General features: G+C 29.6%; 1 protein-coding gene across 1 annotated transcript in view; it reads left to right on the forward strand.

Annotated features, from left to right (window-relative positions):
• The first annotated feature begins 6,083 nt into the window (after positions 1–6,083).
• Positions 6,084–15,864, forward strand: part of LOC121132411 (FMRFamide receptor-like) — a 32,460-nt gene continuing 22,679 nt past the window's right edge. Inside the window, exon 1 of the mRNA XM_040727804.2 lies at positions 6,084–6,373. Coding sequence (XP_040583738.1) covers positions 6,128–6,373 — 246 coding nt within the window. The 5' untranslated portion in view covers positions 6,084–6,127. The remainder of the gene's footprint in view (positions 6,374–15,864) is intronic.

The following is a 15,864-nucleotide window of genomic DNA, read 5'->3' on the forward strand; positions in this document are numbered from 1 at the left end:
TTCATTGGCTATCTTTAATTTGGTGTTTGCGCTAGTAAGTGTTTAAAAATTTTAAAGCTTTATCTAATTTATATTGTATATCATTTTTTAAACTATATATGGATAATTAACCCTTTTGCACCCAAGGGGACACCAGTGCTCATAAAATATATATTGCTTACATTCATGTCAAAAATGATTTTCTTTATAATGCATCTAAGCCAAAAGTATGTTAGATTTCCAAGATCCCCTACGGTGTTAACAATTAGAATGTTGTACAAGACTCGGGAATCTGTAATGTTGAGCCACTCAGAAGTATATTTTGACTGATGGATAACTCAAGCTTCTGTAAATTCCATTGAACATCACAAATAAGAGAACTCAAACATTTGTGACGGATAAGATTCTGCATGATTGGTTGTGGAGCATCTTTAGTTTGGTCCTATACTGAGATGTTCCACTAATCTTGTTCTTTTAGATACTTCAAAATCCATTCCACCTGAAGTGCCCTCCAAAACACCTATAATCCAAAATCCCCAATCCTCCAAGTGCCTCTGTTTGAAAGAAATGTTGCTCTTTTTCTCAAGATCTAAAAAAAGATTGGATATAACCATCGACTTTTTGGGACACCATTTCGTCACAACCTGTTACTTTAGTAATATGAATGACTTTAGACATTACATATGTATTCCACACGTCTATACGTTCCCATCAATAAAAGTCTATATGTTTTAAGCTTTTAGTGTGTAAATGAATCATTTTTAAAATAGATTCATAGTTGATTGAACAAACCTTCTTACCAATTGTTACTCCTAAAACGCTGATGTCAGTTTTCACCGACTGACAGAAAGTTCCCACAATAGCATTGTTTTTCAAGAAGATTGATGTCTCATCTTCATTGATTTCCAGACCTGAGAGTTTTTCAAACAAAAACAAGGTCCGAAACATTTAAATTATTGCAGCTCTGGTGAGGACTCTTCCAGCATTAATTATGGCTATAGTATTATATTTTATCATGATTAATCTAAATTTTGTTTTGAATATTTTCTAAACTTCTTAACAGTATCATTTCTCCACTTGAAAAAACAACAAATTTAACCCTTCATAACTTTTTCTTACTTTTAAAGGAAAACTAAATAAAGGCTTACTAAATATACCAAGTGGTCCATTAAAATCGGAGCACTTTGAATTCATTAAGTCTCATTCTGGTCCATTGGTCCTTGTATTTGTGATGGTTTTTTAAAAATATTTTTGAACATTATGAGTGCTTTCTTGCAGATTATTATTTTTTAAATAGAAAATAAAGCAGTAATACAAAAATATATTATGATCTGAAAGTCCTTAACTTTTTAGGACACTTTTAAGGGATAAATATTATAACTTTGTTATTATATGTTGCTTAAATGCATATAACTCCTTAAAGTAAAGTGGGGCTTTTTAAAAGAGTCAAAGTGATATCCTAGCTAGACAATTAAGTCATTCTCTACAAGCGATAGAAAAATCCTTATTTAAACATTAAAAGAAATTTCATAAAACGATATTTACTGCATCTCTCAACCTTTCCGTCATTTTCTTTTTAACACAAAAATCAATGCTACTTTATTTTTGATTTTTATTAGTTTCTAAGCAAAGTGACAGACAGAGACTGACATTGTCGTGCACCAAAATAATACGGCTCCCTGAATGATATTATGCATTCAATTGAGCAATTTTCTAATGAAAAAAAGAATGCAAGCGATTCATATGGCACACTTGAATTAAGATATTTGTTAATATCAGCTGCATGTTATATGATTTTGTGGGAGAAAATTAATAACTGGTATTAAGAGGATAACCTTGTATGTAAATTCAAAATTGTAGTTGTACAAGAAAATATTAAAATTGTATTTAAATTCATATATATTTATTTTATTATGCATTTTTAAAATAATTTATGTATATACTAAAGATAGGCGAGAATGCTTTCTACAAAGAGAGAAGTTCACACTTCGTCGACCTATTATATAATTAAGGTTGTAAATCGGAGGCCTTTTGGTATGTAAAAATAAAATAAATTGAAAATTAATATAATAACCCTTACCATTTGAAAAAAGTTGGAGAGGTGAGCATTTTTATTGTCATGACGTTTTATCAGATTAGCTTTGACCAGTTATGAGAGAAGGGAAACAAACACCAGTTCCACTCCGTATTTAGCAAGGACGTATGGCAGGAATTACTCCTTTTTCGATCCTCAGTTCTACTCTGAGACTGACAGGATCTTACTTTGCATCATTCATGAGTACACAAACTCAAGGTTACACTTTATTCATGTATATTCTCTCCTCACGAGAATTATAATTATAATAGCTATAGAAAATAAATAAAAATCTTCAAAATTTGCAAGCTAAAAATACATACGATTTACAATCCTATTGATAAAAGTGTGAAAATTGTCGAAATCCTCGTTTATTTAAAAAAATTATGTTTGTAAATTGCAAAGCCTTAGTGTTCTTATCCTTATTTTGAAAGTTCTAGCGTATTAATGAACAAGGAGCACTGTCGTTTTTATAGTGATCATTGTCAGCAGATATGGTGTCTATTAACGTTGCCAAAATATATTTTTCTTTTTGATTCTCACTCAAAAAGATTTAAGCAATTTTCACATCTATCCCTATATTATATACATATTTTGATACGATAAAAAGGATTTTTGACAAATATTGTTCATACTTTCATAGCTATAAGTACTAATTTATTACAAATCAATATAATAGTATTCTTTTTCATAAAAGTCGATAAATTAATTAGTTTTCTTTTGTAAAAATATATTTTTTTTATATTGAAGTTATCATTTTATATATACAAATAACAAATAACATCAGCAATAAATGAGGAAAGAAGGATCACTTAAAAATATATAACATAAATAAATATTTTGGTTTTTAATTATCCCTCTCTACTAAAAAACTGCGTAAAAAATCATTATACACATACCAGAAACAAAAAAAATAACAAAAAAAAAATATTGTATATAATTATGCTTAAAAACTCCATTCTTTCATTATGAATAATGGTGTTTTTCAATCATTACAATAGAATTAATTTGAAAAATTCATTTTAACAGACTGAATATCTCTGTTTTTACATATTAACATAAAACTTTGTACTTCTAGGATGAAATAAATATAGATAACACTAATATTCGAGTTATGGTACTCAACCATCAAGGTGTATTTAACTATTTAGAAATGTATTTATTTTATTTTAAATCTTATATAAAAGGTGACACCTAGAGAAAAATAATACAGAGAGACTTCAGTCTGTTCAGTTTCAGTAGTTCGGCAGAGGTCATGTGATTTGTAGTGACACCAGAGCTGTTCTCATGGGATGTGACAATTTTATGAAATGACTTGATAAATTCGAAAACAATGCTGTGGAAATGGAAAAAAATAAAATTCCCTTTTCTGTTAAAAAGAACTTACAAATAACTAAAAATATAAAGTAAAACACTCTTTTCTAAAAAAAAAAAAAATATATGTCCTTCGATAAATATTAGAGTCGAAAAAAAAAATGGCAGACCTCTAAAAACATATTGAGTCCTCCGGCATTGGATGGCAAACTCCGTTTGACCATGTAAGAAGGCTTTGTAAAAAGTTTAAATAAAACAAGTGGGGCTTATTATTAGGTTAAAGTATGGTAAATAAGTGTATAAGCTTCATTATTATAGAGTATATTAAGCCCATTAATATTATATTCTATATTTTTGTGTTTATATAATATTTAACTTATAATTTACAAAACCTGTGTTTCATTTCATGTACAAAAGTACAAAAAAAGTCACGAAATGGTGTTTGTTTCGTTTGGACCAATAGGGAAAGTAGGACAAACAATCAGATTTAAAAATGGGTCAAATGGTGTCAGTTGATATTTAAGGGTTAAACGAAGGTCATCATTATTGATATACTTATATCAAATAACTAATTTGGGGTTATAAACAAATATTCTATTAAGTGTTGACTTTTTAATTAAGTTTTATAGTATTTATATTAATAAATGACAGTTAATTACATACATATAACGCAGTTGTATGTAATTTGAAACCTATTACTCCTTAAGAATCTTTTTACTATTTGTAATTTCCCCGCAATGAAAACCTCTATATTCTGTTACGAGATATTATTTGAGTACATTAGGAAAAACTTGAAATAATTAAAAATTAATTTGGGACTATAAAGGATTGATGACTTGTGGCTCTATATGGAAAAGGTTTCACACATAAATCTTGATTTTATACTTTGTATAATATTAGTGTTGGACTTTAATGATTTTTCGTATTCCGTCCCCTAGTTATGTAAAAATGAAGTGTTGACTGTTCATATATAAACAAATAAAAATGCTAAGAAATTTGTATCCCTTAAGTAAACGATTCTCAATTTTTGTGTATAATCTAAATCGTTTGCAATAAAAATTACCAATTCATTGTATCAAGTGTGTAAACTATACCAGGTCGTTATAAATTACTGTATTATCAAAATTGGTTCAAATCTGCACTGGGAAATTGTTACAAAAATGTAATCAATAAGATTTATTGTCCATAGGATTTTTATTCAAAATGTGCACAATATTTACTCCTTGGGCATTGACCATAATTTCTGAAATTAAAATTCAAAATGTATAGTTTTCAATTATATAGATAGATGGATATAGTTACGATACTAAATGAGTAAATAAGTTCATTAAAAAATCTGACCCCCACCCTCTTGTACAAGTTTCAAACTCCACCTATGCTTAGAACCATATGTTTAAACTTGTAATTGGAAAAGGTAGGCACGAAAACAGTTATTAAATCAAGGGTATTATTATGATTTTCTAAATCCAATAATTTTAACTATCCTTTTCAAAATAACGAGATATTGAAACCACTATTATTGCTAGTTGCTTGCTATTAAAAAGAAATTATCACACTGTACCAACGAATGCTTCTCTAAAATTTTCATTTAATATTTATTTAATTGTAAATGAGAACAAACAAAAGAAAGAATAGGTAATTCATTAAATGAATGTTGCTCAATAATTCCACCCAAAAAAATTCAGTCACAGTGTTCACCTTTAAGAATACATACAAGGGATAAATAATTATCCTTCCCGTAGCAATTTTATATCATAAACAACTACCATTTGTGATCAATACATCGTTTCCTTTATTGCATCTGGCAACCTTCACATACAAAAAGGCCGAAAACATGTTGATAGTCGTTAGCCAATAACTCTTATATACTATTTAGATATATGTACAGTTTAACAAAAGATAATTCAAGTTCAACAAATCAATGTTAAGAAAACTATTAATAAGTGGAAAAGAAGCAGAATAATCTACAGCTGATAACAAAATACAGTGTAAAGTTTCATGTTAGTCTTTTATCAAATATAAAACATCCTTATTTTAAAAATCGGGAAATAATTGAGTTTATATTTAATTATAAAAGTTGGGGACTTAGACTTACAACTACAGAATCATCTTTGACTCTAACCCAAATTTTGAAGGCTTGCGACTCGACTTTTTAACACAATCATAGACTTAACTTGGATTCGAAAGTCATTTTATTTTTTCCCCTAAACTCCATTTTATTTTTTGAAGAGATGAACATTGAACATTTTCTTTGAGTCCATCAAAGAAAATATTCAATGACTTGGACTTGCAGTATAAGGTCTTTTTTCCATCTCTGTTTAATATGACCTAACAACTAATAAAAACGATTACAGTACTGAATCAGGAGATTCATATTGAGATTTAAAAAGTTTTTTAATCAAATTTTGGTTAACGATTTGTTTATAAAATTAATATAATTTATGCGTCGAGGAATATGAATACCAAAATAACGTTTTCTTAGAAGTGATTACATATCCATCATTGGATTTTCTAACTTAATTACCGGTCATAAATTGTAGAAGCTATTTTTTGGAGCCTCTTTCAACCTTTCTTTATGCTATGTACTTGTATTTTTATATAAGAAAAAAAAAAAGAATAAGAGCAAAATGCGATAAGTAGAGAGAAAAAGAAGGATAAACAAATTCTGCGTTTGGAAATTTCTTTTTCCTCGCACTTTTTTTTTTTTTGAGTATTCAAAGGAAAAGACGTAAAAGAAGAGGTCAAAAAAAGAAACCAAGAATGAACACCACAAATTCATCATCAAATCCTTCCATGGAGATCACAAACACGGAGTTTTGTCTCCAAGGAGTTTTATTGAATATAGTGGGACTCGTAGGACTAATTGGAAACATTCTCTCCATTCACATATTGACCAAGCCACAAATGAAAAATTCGATTAATTGTTTACTCGTGGGTCTTGCATCCTCGGATTTTTTACTCATCGTGACGAGCATTTGTATGTTTGGGCTCGCATCTGCTGCAAAGGTAAGATGCTTCAAAAGGAAATCATAATTTGTGTAGACCTTCCAACTCATGAATATGCCAGTTAAAAAAAATGGGATATCAGAGCAAAAATTTACTGTTTTAATAAGCAAGGTTTGTGATATTTTGTGTAAAAGACAGCAGCTGTCGTAAAAAAGAAAAACAATTTATTTCTTTAAAAAAAGTTAATCAAAAATATGTCATTTTGAATATTAAAAAAGGGGTCCCAGGAATTTTGCCTAAGACTATTTTGCTACTGGACATTTTTCCTAAGCCCATTTCTCCTTAGGGCATTACGCCTCAAAGATATTTCGCCTGAATACAATAGGTTGGGTAAAAAGTAATTTCGTATTTTTCGCTTTATTTCAATGCTTTATAAGAATTGTTCTAATCATTTGATTTAAGCCAAGTTTCCCTATTCTGTTTGATAACTTGTTGACAACGAGAATCTAACTTCATAATACCCTTCTCATGGAAGCCCTTCTCCCTATCGGCAAAAAATTGGAGAATCAATTTTCACTGCCCTCTATTGAGGCCAAATTTATACCTTTAAGCGCGTTAGCTATAGACAGGAGTAGGTGGTAGTCTCCGAGCTCTCAGAGCTTCTGCCGGGTTATGAAAGATGTGTGCGGCCTGGCGTTGTCTCCTATCGACCAATACTGGTCGCTTCGGTTAGATAGCCAACTTTAAATGGTCGAGTTGTTCACAGTTGAGGGCAGAATAGAGCAAAACAAAACAAAATCGTCGAATAACTGTTGCACAACACTAACCGAAAGAATATTAGGCCTGCATACATTGCAAATTTTATTGATTGCTTTCCACGGGTTTTTCCCTTTCAGGTAGTAAAAATGTAAAATATGGCAAATTTCATCCTTTGAGACTTCATACTCAAGTTTTCTAAATCAAAATAGACAATGTTTATTATTTAAAATGCATTAAATATTTCTGTTCTTTTGGAATAATGATGGAATTATGTTCTTCCCTCATATTAGGATTATTTGTCAATCTATGAATTTTTTCTATCATGAATATTCCATCATTTCTAACCCTAATTACTAGCGGAGAAGTGATTAGTTATTATTTTATTCGAATCGTTGCAGTGTTTATTTTTATTATTATTATACTAATTTAATTTTTCTAATGTATCTGATTCGAATTCATTACATAGTGAGATTTTTTTGCTAGATGCATTAAAATTTTGGGGCATGATTCCATCATTTTTCTAAAAGAAAACAAACTTTGTATGGATTTTATAGTTATAGACATTACATATTTTTATTAAAAAGTTTCGAAAATAACATCAATTTTAACCACAAATAACAAAAAACGACCTATAAACCTGATTTATTTATATATTAAGGTAAAATATCCTAAGGCAAAATTACAAGTCGCCACAAAAAATCTCAATACAATTTTTAAACATTTTTTCCCCCAACCCCATCCTCACGACGATGCTAATTGTATATACATTTGAGAATTAAAGTGTTATGATAAATACGTCACTGTAATAAACTCATGACATAAACCATTTTTCTAATCATTATGCTTAAATAATAAATATTTACTTATGTGACTTCTCATTTAGCATTATTTTTTTAACAAAGAGGCTATGTACGACTGTTTAACCCTGCCCCCTCCCAAATGTTTTTATTTGATACACATCATTTGTTCGCAATATAAAATCCGTCCACCCTTTTACGTACTTTCTAGATAGCCCTTAAACATATTCATTAGTTTTAAGACTTGATGAGATACTTTTTTTTTTTTTCGGTTGGATCATTAATGATACTTTACGCCGATCTGTACCGATATTTGACTGGATGTGGAAATACGTATCTGATTAAGTTTTTGTATAAGATAAAGATTATTTGGTTTGAATTCAATTTTTAATATTAATCAATCAACAAATAAAGGAAATAGGAATGCTATCTAGGGAGAGGGCCCACCTCGAAAAAAAATTATTGTTTTAGCGATGTAGCTCTTCCGTTTAGAATAGGATCCAAATCTATTGCAAAACAAGATTGCAAGGTCCAATTTTTGAAAAAATACAATACAACTAAATATAGCATATATTGCTCCAAATGAGTTTCGCTTTTTAACATGCGTTTTGTGATAGTTTTTTTTTAAATTAGTTAATTATTTTACCATTCCACATTAGATCAATCAAAAACTTTAAAATTTGTCAGATCCTATTTTTGATTATGTTTTTCAGTAATGTGTTTTTTTTCTTTTTTTGTGTGATTGTTTCAATTATATTTACATTGTGTCGACATTTTTAACGTTTGTTGTGACTATTTAATAGTAATAACAAATGAATGCCTAATGAGTTGTTTAAAAAAAAGGAATGGTTGTTTATTTTGCTAACAAAAAAACCTGCGTATTTTTACTATAATAGATAAAATGTTTTAGTGAATCTCTCAGTGAAAATAGAAATAAATTAAAGGTATAATGTAAGGAAAAATTGTGTTTTTTTACAATAAAATATTTTGTGAAACAGTCTAATATACAGTTTAGGACAACCAAACGTGGACTCGAGAAATGAATTTAGAAATAGATAAATAATTGTATATTTTCAATAATAGGAAAAAAATAATGTTAACTAAATATGTAGACAAGGGTTTTGCAAAACTTTTTTCACTCAATATGACCACTTTCATTATCAAACACAGCCTTTACACGTCGCCTAAAGGCCATGCAGGAGAGATGAAAAACTCCCCTGACAAATTGTTCCATGCAGTCTCTATGGAGGACTTCAGTGAGTCCACATTTAGGTGTGAGGTCGTGTTAGTTTCACTCTCCAAAGTCCCCTTATAGAAAAGTCCAGTGGGCTCAAATCTGGTGGGGAAGGGGCCATATCTCTTTTGACCAGAACTGAAGCATGTCATTTCAGCATAACTTTGGTCATTTGGCAGGCGTGTGAGAGGGGGCACCGTTCTGACTTGTTACTCTCCAGATATTTGGTCTTCAGCCATAACAAGATGATGTACCTAAGCACCTTATAGTAGGCCTCCTGTCCGATTTTCTGTCCAGCCTTGAAAAAGAAAGTAGGATTCTTCTTTCCATCACAGGCCACGACGCCGAGGGCCATAGTTTGTGCTGGATATTTGGTAGTTAAACCATTTGGACCTCTTCTTTTGTTTCTGCAAGCCAGTGGTCGTTGTGTGGTTGATCATTTTCTTTTCTTTCACAATTGGCCCATTTACTTTGATCCACGTGAGGATATTTTTGTACCTCTCAAGCATCCTGGCTTTCATACCCTCTGTCAGAAGGTGGCGTAGGGGTTCTTGTGAAAGAAACTAATCCCAGGTTGTGCTTTATATCCCTGCTGATGGTCCTGGGAGCCACAGAGAAGTCGTTGGGGAGGCGATTCATATGAAAAAGTAAACATTCATTAACAGTCCACGTTTTGCTGCCCTACCCTGTACATATTATAATTGATCGCATTTTTGCGATATTTGTATATAATACTAAGACTCATACTTTTTTTTTTTTTAGACAGACCAATTTATGTTCTTATGAAATAATCATAAATTATAATATTACATATGTCAAAATGATTGCAGAATCTTTTGCTATCTGATGAACTATTATTTTGTCAAAAAAGCAACTTGAGACCTAGAGTACAATGTATAGAATACAAGCATGACTATTCAGCCCGAAACCATCAAACTATTATTCCTACGTAATATATATCAAATTTACCTAAGTAATAAAAGTCTTTGTAGATGTCAAGATGCTTTTATCTATATATTTCATATGGATATATACTCCATGCAATATACAGGGAAAACTTATAAGTGTAATACCTAAAAAAATATAACTTCTTTTTCTAAATATATATTTTTTTTACTTATGTAAGAATCTAAAATTACTCTTTTTCAGCCAGTTTTAATTTATTTTGTCTTTTTTTACTATCTGTCAAAAAGTAATTTTTTTTATTTTAATCTTTTAATAAGTGTGGTTAATTTTATATAGCTTTTAAAAAAGGTTAAAAACTTTTTGTTAAAAAGATTAAAAATAAAAGTACCTATATTGTGAGTTTATTTCAGACTAAAATTATTCATTTGTTATTTTAAGTTTAAATGTTTTTCTTGAATCCAGTATAAATTAAGTAGTATTAAGTATATAACATACCAAGAGTTCCGGTTTGTTTTTGTAACTAATTGATTATGCTTTAATATATCGACATATTAATTAATTTCAATAGCTCAACCTTCATTAATTATTGAATTAGTAAGTGTTCATATTTTAGTATTTGTAATTTTTAGGCCACGAAAGCAAAAACATTTGGGATAAAAAGCTCATATCTTTCAAGAAGCCCATTATTTTCTTGACTAGTGTCGTTAATTGGAGTCAAATATGTGTTACTCTATGCATAAATAATTAGATACGGTTTTTTGATGAATGTGGGACAGGGGGATAAATCACTTGTTGCATACTTAAATGTACGTATATAAATTGATTTTAATATTTTTGTACCGGTTCTCGTATCAAAATGGCATCGGTATTTTGATACTTTTTTTATGTTTATAAAAGCTCATATAATTATTATTTAACTTATGAGGAGAGAATATCCCAGTATAGAGTGCTTGAGCTCCCAAATATTTGTTGGGAAACTATAAGTATAAGTCCTTATTGGACTTATACTACAATTTTAAGATCGACAACAGAAATACATATGTCCTTGCTAGATAAAGAGTAGGATTTATGTTCAGTCTCTTCCTTTCATATCTGTTAGCAGTTCATAAATTCAAGCATTGTTACAGCTAAGCTCCTCCTCACTTAAAAATTCATCAAATTGTCAGGGTTATCATTTGTTTTGGTTTTACTTTCTTATATACGAAAGTGCTTAGAATTAGTAACTCTACCAATGTGAGTAAAATTGCATCTAAATGGCAAGGTTAATAGAAATACAAGGTTAGACCATCATATAACGGGCTTGCTAGAGTTTTCAATTTGATGTGCGTACCGACTGTTAAGCAAGACAGACAGATTTTTTGTCAAAGTGTATAATAGCGGTACTCTACCTGTAATAGTCAAGGAAGTCTATATAAAGTAACTCTTGTTAAAACTTATAATTTATGACGTCACTATTAAAAGGTGCGGTGGAAGTCAAACATCAGTAGGAAAAGCGTTATGTTTTAAACTTGTATTTCTATTAATCTTGTCTAAATGGGGGGAATAATAGTTATTGAGAATTTAAAAATAAGATTTATTTTTAAAATATAAAAGTAATGATTGAAATGGGTATACCTGTAAGTTAAAAATACACATTTTAAGAACCTAACTTATTTGTACAGGAGAACATACAATATCCTTACATTGAACTATTCCGGTATTTTCTTCCACTTTTTATAAATATCATTTATTTAACAAAAAGGATGTCTTATTTTTTTCAAAAGGCTACAACTTACAATAAGAATATAACACAATTTAAGTTATTCTTAAATAACTTTCAAAATAAAATAAAAAATAAAAATAAAAAAAGGCCTAAAGGAAGGAGCATAGAAGTTGAACTGATATGTCATTAAAATAAAGAATATATAGATATATATATGTAAGACTTTTTTTATACTTTTCAAAGGGTAATTTTATAAAAAAGGACAGTGCTTCTCATACTTTGTATCTTACTTATAATTTGAGTATCAACGTCTCCTTTCTCTTTCCAACATAAGGTATTTTCAGGCTTCATGCAATAATTAATTAATTTATTTTCGCACGCATTTTCAAGTTGCTCCACTGCTCCAGCCAATTGGGCCATATCTGATAACTGGCGTTGCAAAAAATGTTAGGTTTAAGAGGGGCGAAATTACAGTTGTCGCCTACCTTGATAAACAATTTGAATTCAATCTTCCTTTTATAGTGAGAGTGACAACTGGTTAATTTCTTCCATATTCTACGAGGACATTTTATTCGACCAATGCAAATGTTGGTTTTAAAATTATCTCTAGTTTTTCTGTCAGATAATGAATATAGTACATTATTGTCCAAAATAAGAAGTGGATAGAATAAAACAGAGAAACCAGATAGCCATTATGGGCGTGCTTACTCACTTCAACAAATCTGGCATCCCTAATTATACGACAATATCAATTCTAACTACTCTTTATGTCGTGTTTTTCAGTAACCAGAAGCCCTGATTTGATCAGAAAACTTAAAAATTTACTCTCTAAATCAGTATACTAAACTTTAATTTACATATATGCGTATCATAATACCATAGATTTATGTTAATACCCCTTTCTTGTAATACCAATAGCTAAAGAGAGGAAGTCTTAATTATATTAGTACAACAACAAACTGGTTAATATATGGATAGTTTTAGGTAAAGAATAACCAGATGCAACAAGTATATTAATGAAGAAAAAAAAATCTCTCTTTAAATTCTGATAAGTCTAAAAAATTTAATACGCTGACCATCTATTGTTTCGTGTTATTTGTGGGGTTGATATTTTTTTTAAAGAAAATTTAAAATTTTACTCTCTTTCAAACTTTTCAAAAATATCATCCCTAGTCATATTATTCTATTTTTTTGATCGAGATTGCTTGAATTGGTGAAAAAAATTTACATGGTTTTTGTTTCATTATTATTTCAACTGTCTTATACAGTTATAAGGATACAATCAATTTTGTAAAATATGCTGTTGTTGTTGTTTGTTTTTTTGCAAGAGAATGAAGTTTGTGAAAGTGGTTAAACAACAAAAAAATGATTGATAAAAACTTTGTAAGAAAGCACTGAACAATATTTTTTGCACAAATTTTCTCTTGTTTTATGAATTACGATTTTTTTATTATAACATCAATTGTACAGTTTCTAATAATTTACTTCAACATTAAAATTTCAGGCCCCCTTTCGACATTTTCTAATAAAAATCCGGCTGACACCTCTGTAAGTGTATGTAAATAACCTCTGATGATATTTTGTTGAATATTTTTAGTAGAAAAAGTGTCAAAAAGTAGCGTAATACGAAAACAATTTTGGTATCGTAGGAGCACTCACTTTTCTAATTTTATAAATTTGCAATTTTAAAAGATAAAGTTTAGAGTACAATTTTGTAAATATATGTACACAGATAATTTTAAATTTGTAGAAGTATCGTACAAAAAAGCTTTTTTTATAAGGTTATTAAATATTTGGCTTTAGAAAAAAACCTTTGAAATTATTTAATGTATCAAGGTTTTGTAGACCCAATCGTTCAAGTTTAATCTATTTTTCACTATTTAAACATGGTACATTGAAGAATGCCCATGAAAATTTTTCCTTTTTTATTGGTACGAATCAAAAGCTGGTGCCAACATTTTTTTTTTTTTTTTGCTGTTTGTTTCTTTTAAAACTCATTTCCCATTGGTTTTCAACCAATACGGATACATAACATGAGATAATCTAAGAATCCTAGATGAAAAACAGCATATAATCAAACACTGGTTGTCTCGATATAAGAAGTTTCAAAATTACTTATTTAATATATGGGCTGAAAAGGCCAGGGCTCCATACATAGAGGTAATATTTTTATTATTCAACTCATTTTCAGTTAGTACCAACCTTCAAAAGACAACTGTCAAAATTTAATGACAACCTTTTCTTTAACTTTTTATCTGAAAAATTGAATTTCCCTCTATCCGGATTTGACTGTATTTATGTAAATATATAATTAAACCCCTATTAATTGCATCAACATTCTTAACTGGCTAGAATCAAAGCCTATTCCTTCTTCTTGTAGACCAAACCTTTTTTATCCTAAAAAAAGAAATACAAACTCGTTTTGATAACGACATGGACTATTTCTGTCGCCTAAAGTGAATAATTTATAGGCCCCAAAAGTTAAGTCATTTTTTATCATTTCAATTAGTTTTCTTGCTTTTAGGCGAACAATATAGTTTCTGCGTTTTAAATCCTTTAAAATGGCGCCTAAATGTCTTATATACTTCTTCTTCTTCTTTTTTTTTAATTTAATCCATAATGATGTTTTCTTTTTCAATGAAAGGCCATTTTCTCATAAGTGGAAGGGTAAAGAGATAAATTTAACTATATAGTTTTTTTTTCTTTCTAAATACAACTAAGAAGAGTAAAAGTTTGTTTCTTTAAGAAGTCCTATATCTTTTTAATCCCTCGTGTAATTATAATAACTATTCATATTGATATTGGAATAAAGTTTTCCTTGTAACATATAATAATAAATGGTTGGTCTGCAAAACGTGGACTCGAGAGGTTGCTTTAGAAAGGGTTATATATATATATTTAATATGGGGTCCTTGTCTATAAGGACAACGCCAACCCTCACTTCCCAGCCCTCCTGATGGTCCTAGTAGAAACGGAAAAGTTGTTGGCGAGGCGATTCTTCGATTTGGTGGGGTCTTCTTGATCTTGTTCTCCAAGCTAGATAGGAATCTTAAAATTTTGCCCTCCACTTCCAGATTTTGTGGAGAACTCTTCGCTATCATTCTTCATTTTGACCACCTTGAAAACCAAGCCCCGGTGTACTTCACAATGTTTATAATCCTCGCCGCCTCAACTTCAGCATCTAAGATATCTTTTGGCTTTTTGCTCATTCATTATGACGAGATGACGAAATGTTTATTATAGTTTGTTTATGCACAAAGGATGGTTGAACCAAACTATCAATAAATAATAACTAAACCTATGTTAATAAGAAAAATAACATTAATTAACATTGCATGTTTTGCTAGCCAACATCGTACATAGTAGGCAGAAAGGGTCATTTTAAGTTAAATTCCCTATGTCCCAAATAATTACCAACACAATTATTAGACTACAATTTCATGAATGTATGATGCTTAAAACCTGGAGAACACTCCAGTTTTTCGTGATAAATAAAAAAAACACTACAAAATGTTCACTTATGATGCAAGTCAATAAAATTTTGTTTTTATCGATAATTATACATACTTGATTTAATGAGTACTTAACAAGTTGATTACGAATCATAATTTGTTTATTTGTATGAAATCTTGTTTTCAATCTATTCTGATTTTAATTGAAAGAGTTTTTTTTTTGTTTTTCTTCACATTTTATATTAGGTTTGAGCCAAGTCTCACCTCATAAAAAAACCATAAACCCACATGAAAATAAATAAATTTTCCTTTACATTAATCTTTATATATAGTAGGGTGTATTTATTATATGTTAACGATCCTAAGTAGGTTGCTATATATATTTCTAACCTAGGATACACTAAGTGCTGTCAGGTGCAATTTGACATTTCCTTTGATAAGTTTGACCTTTTTATAGCATAATCGTACTCAGAATGTTTTGACGTACGACCATCATTTGTCTTGTTTACAGTGATTTGAAAAAATTAAATTGGCAAAAAAATGTAAATAAGTCGTGAACATTTTTGAGTGATTTTTTTCCACAACTTTCGTCGTGGATTATCACGACAATAGTGCATTGATAAACTTAAATCATTGTATGGTGATGAAGCATCATCCTATAGTACTGTGAAAAACTGGTTTAATGAATTAAATCATGGCCA

Source organism: Lepeophtheirus salmonis, chromosome 2, assembly GCF_016086655.4.
Source record: "Lepeophtheirus salmonis chromosome 2, UVic_Lsal_1.4, whole genome shotgun sequence".
Lineage (NCBI taxonomy): Eukaryota > Metazoa > Arthropoda > Copepoda > Siphonostomatoida > Caligidae > Lepeophtheirus > Lepeophtheirus salmonis.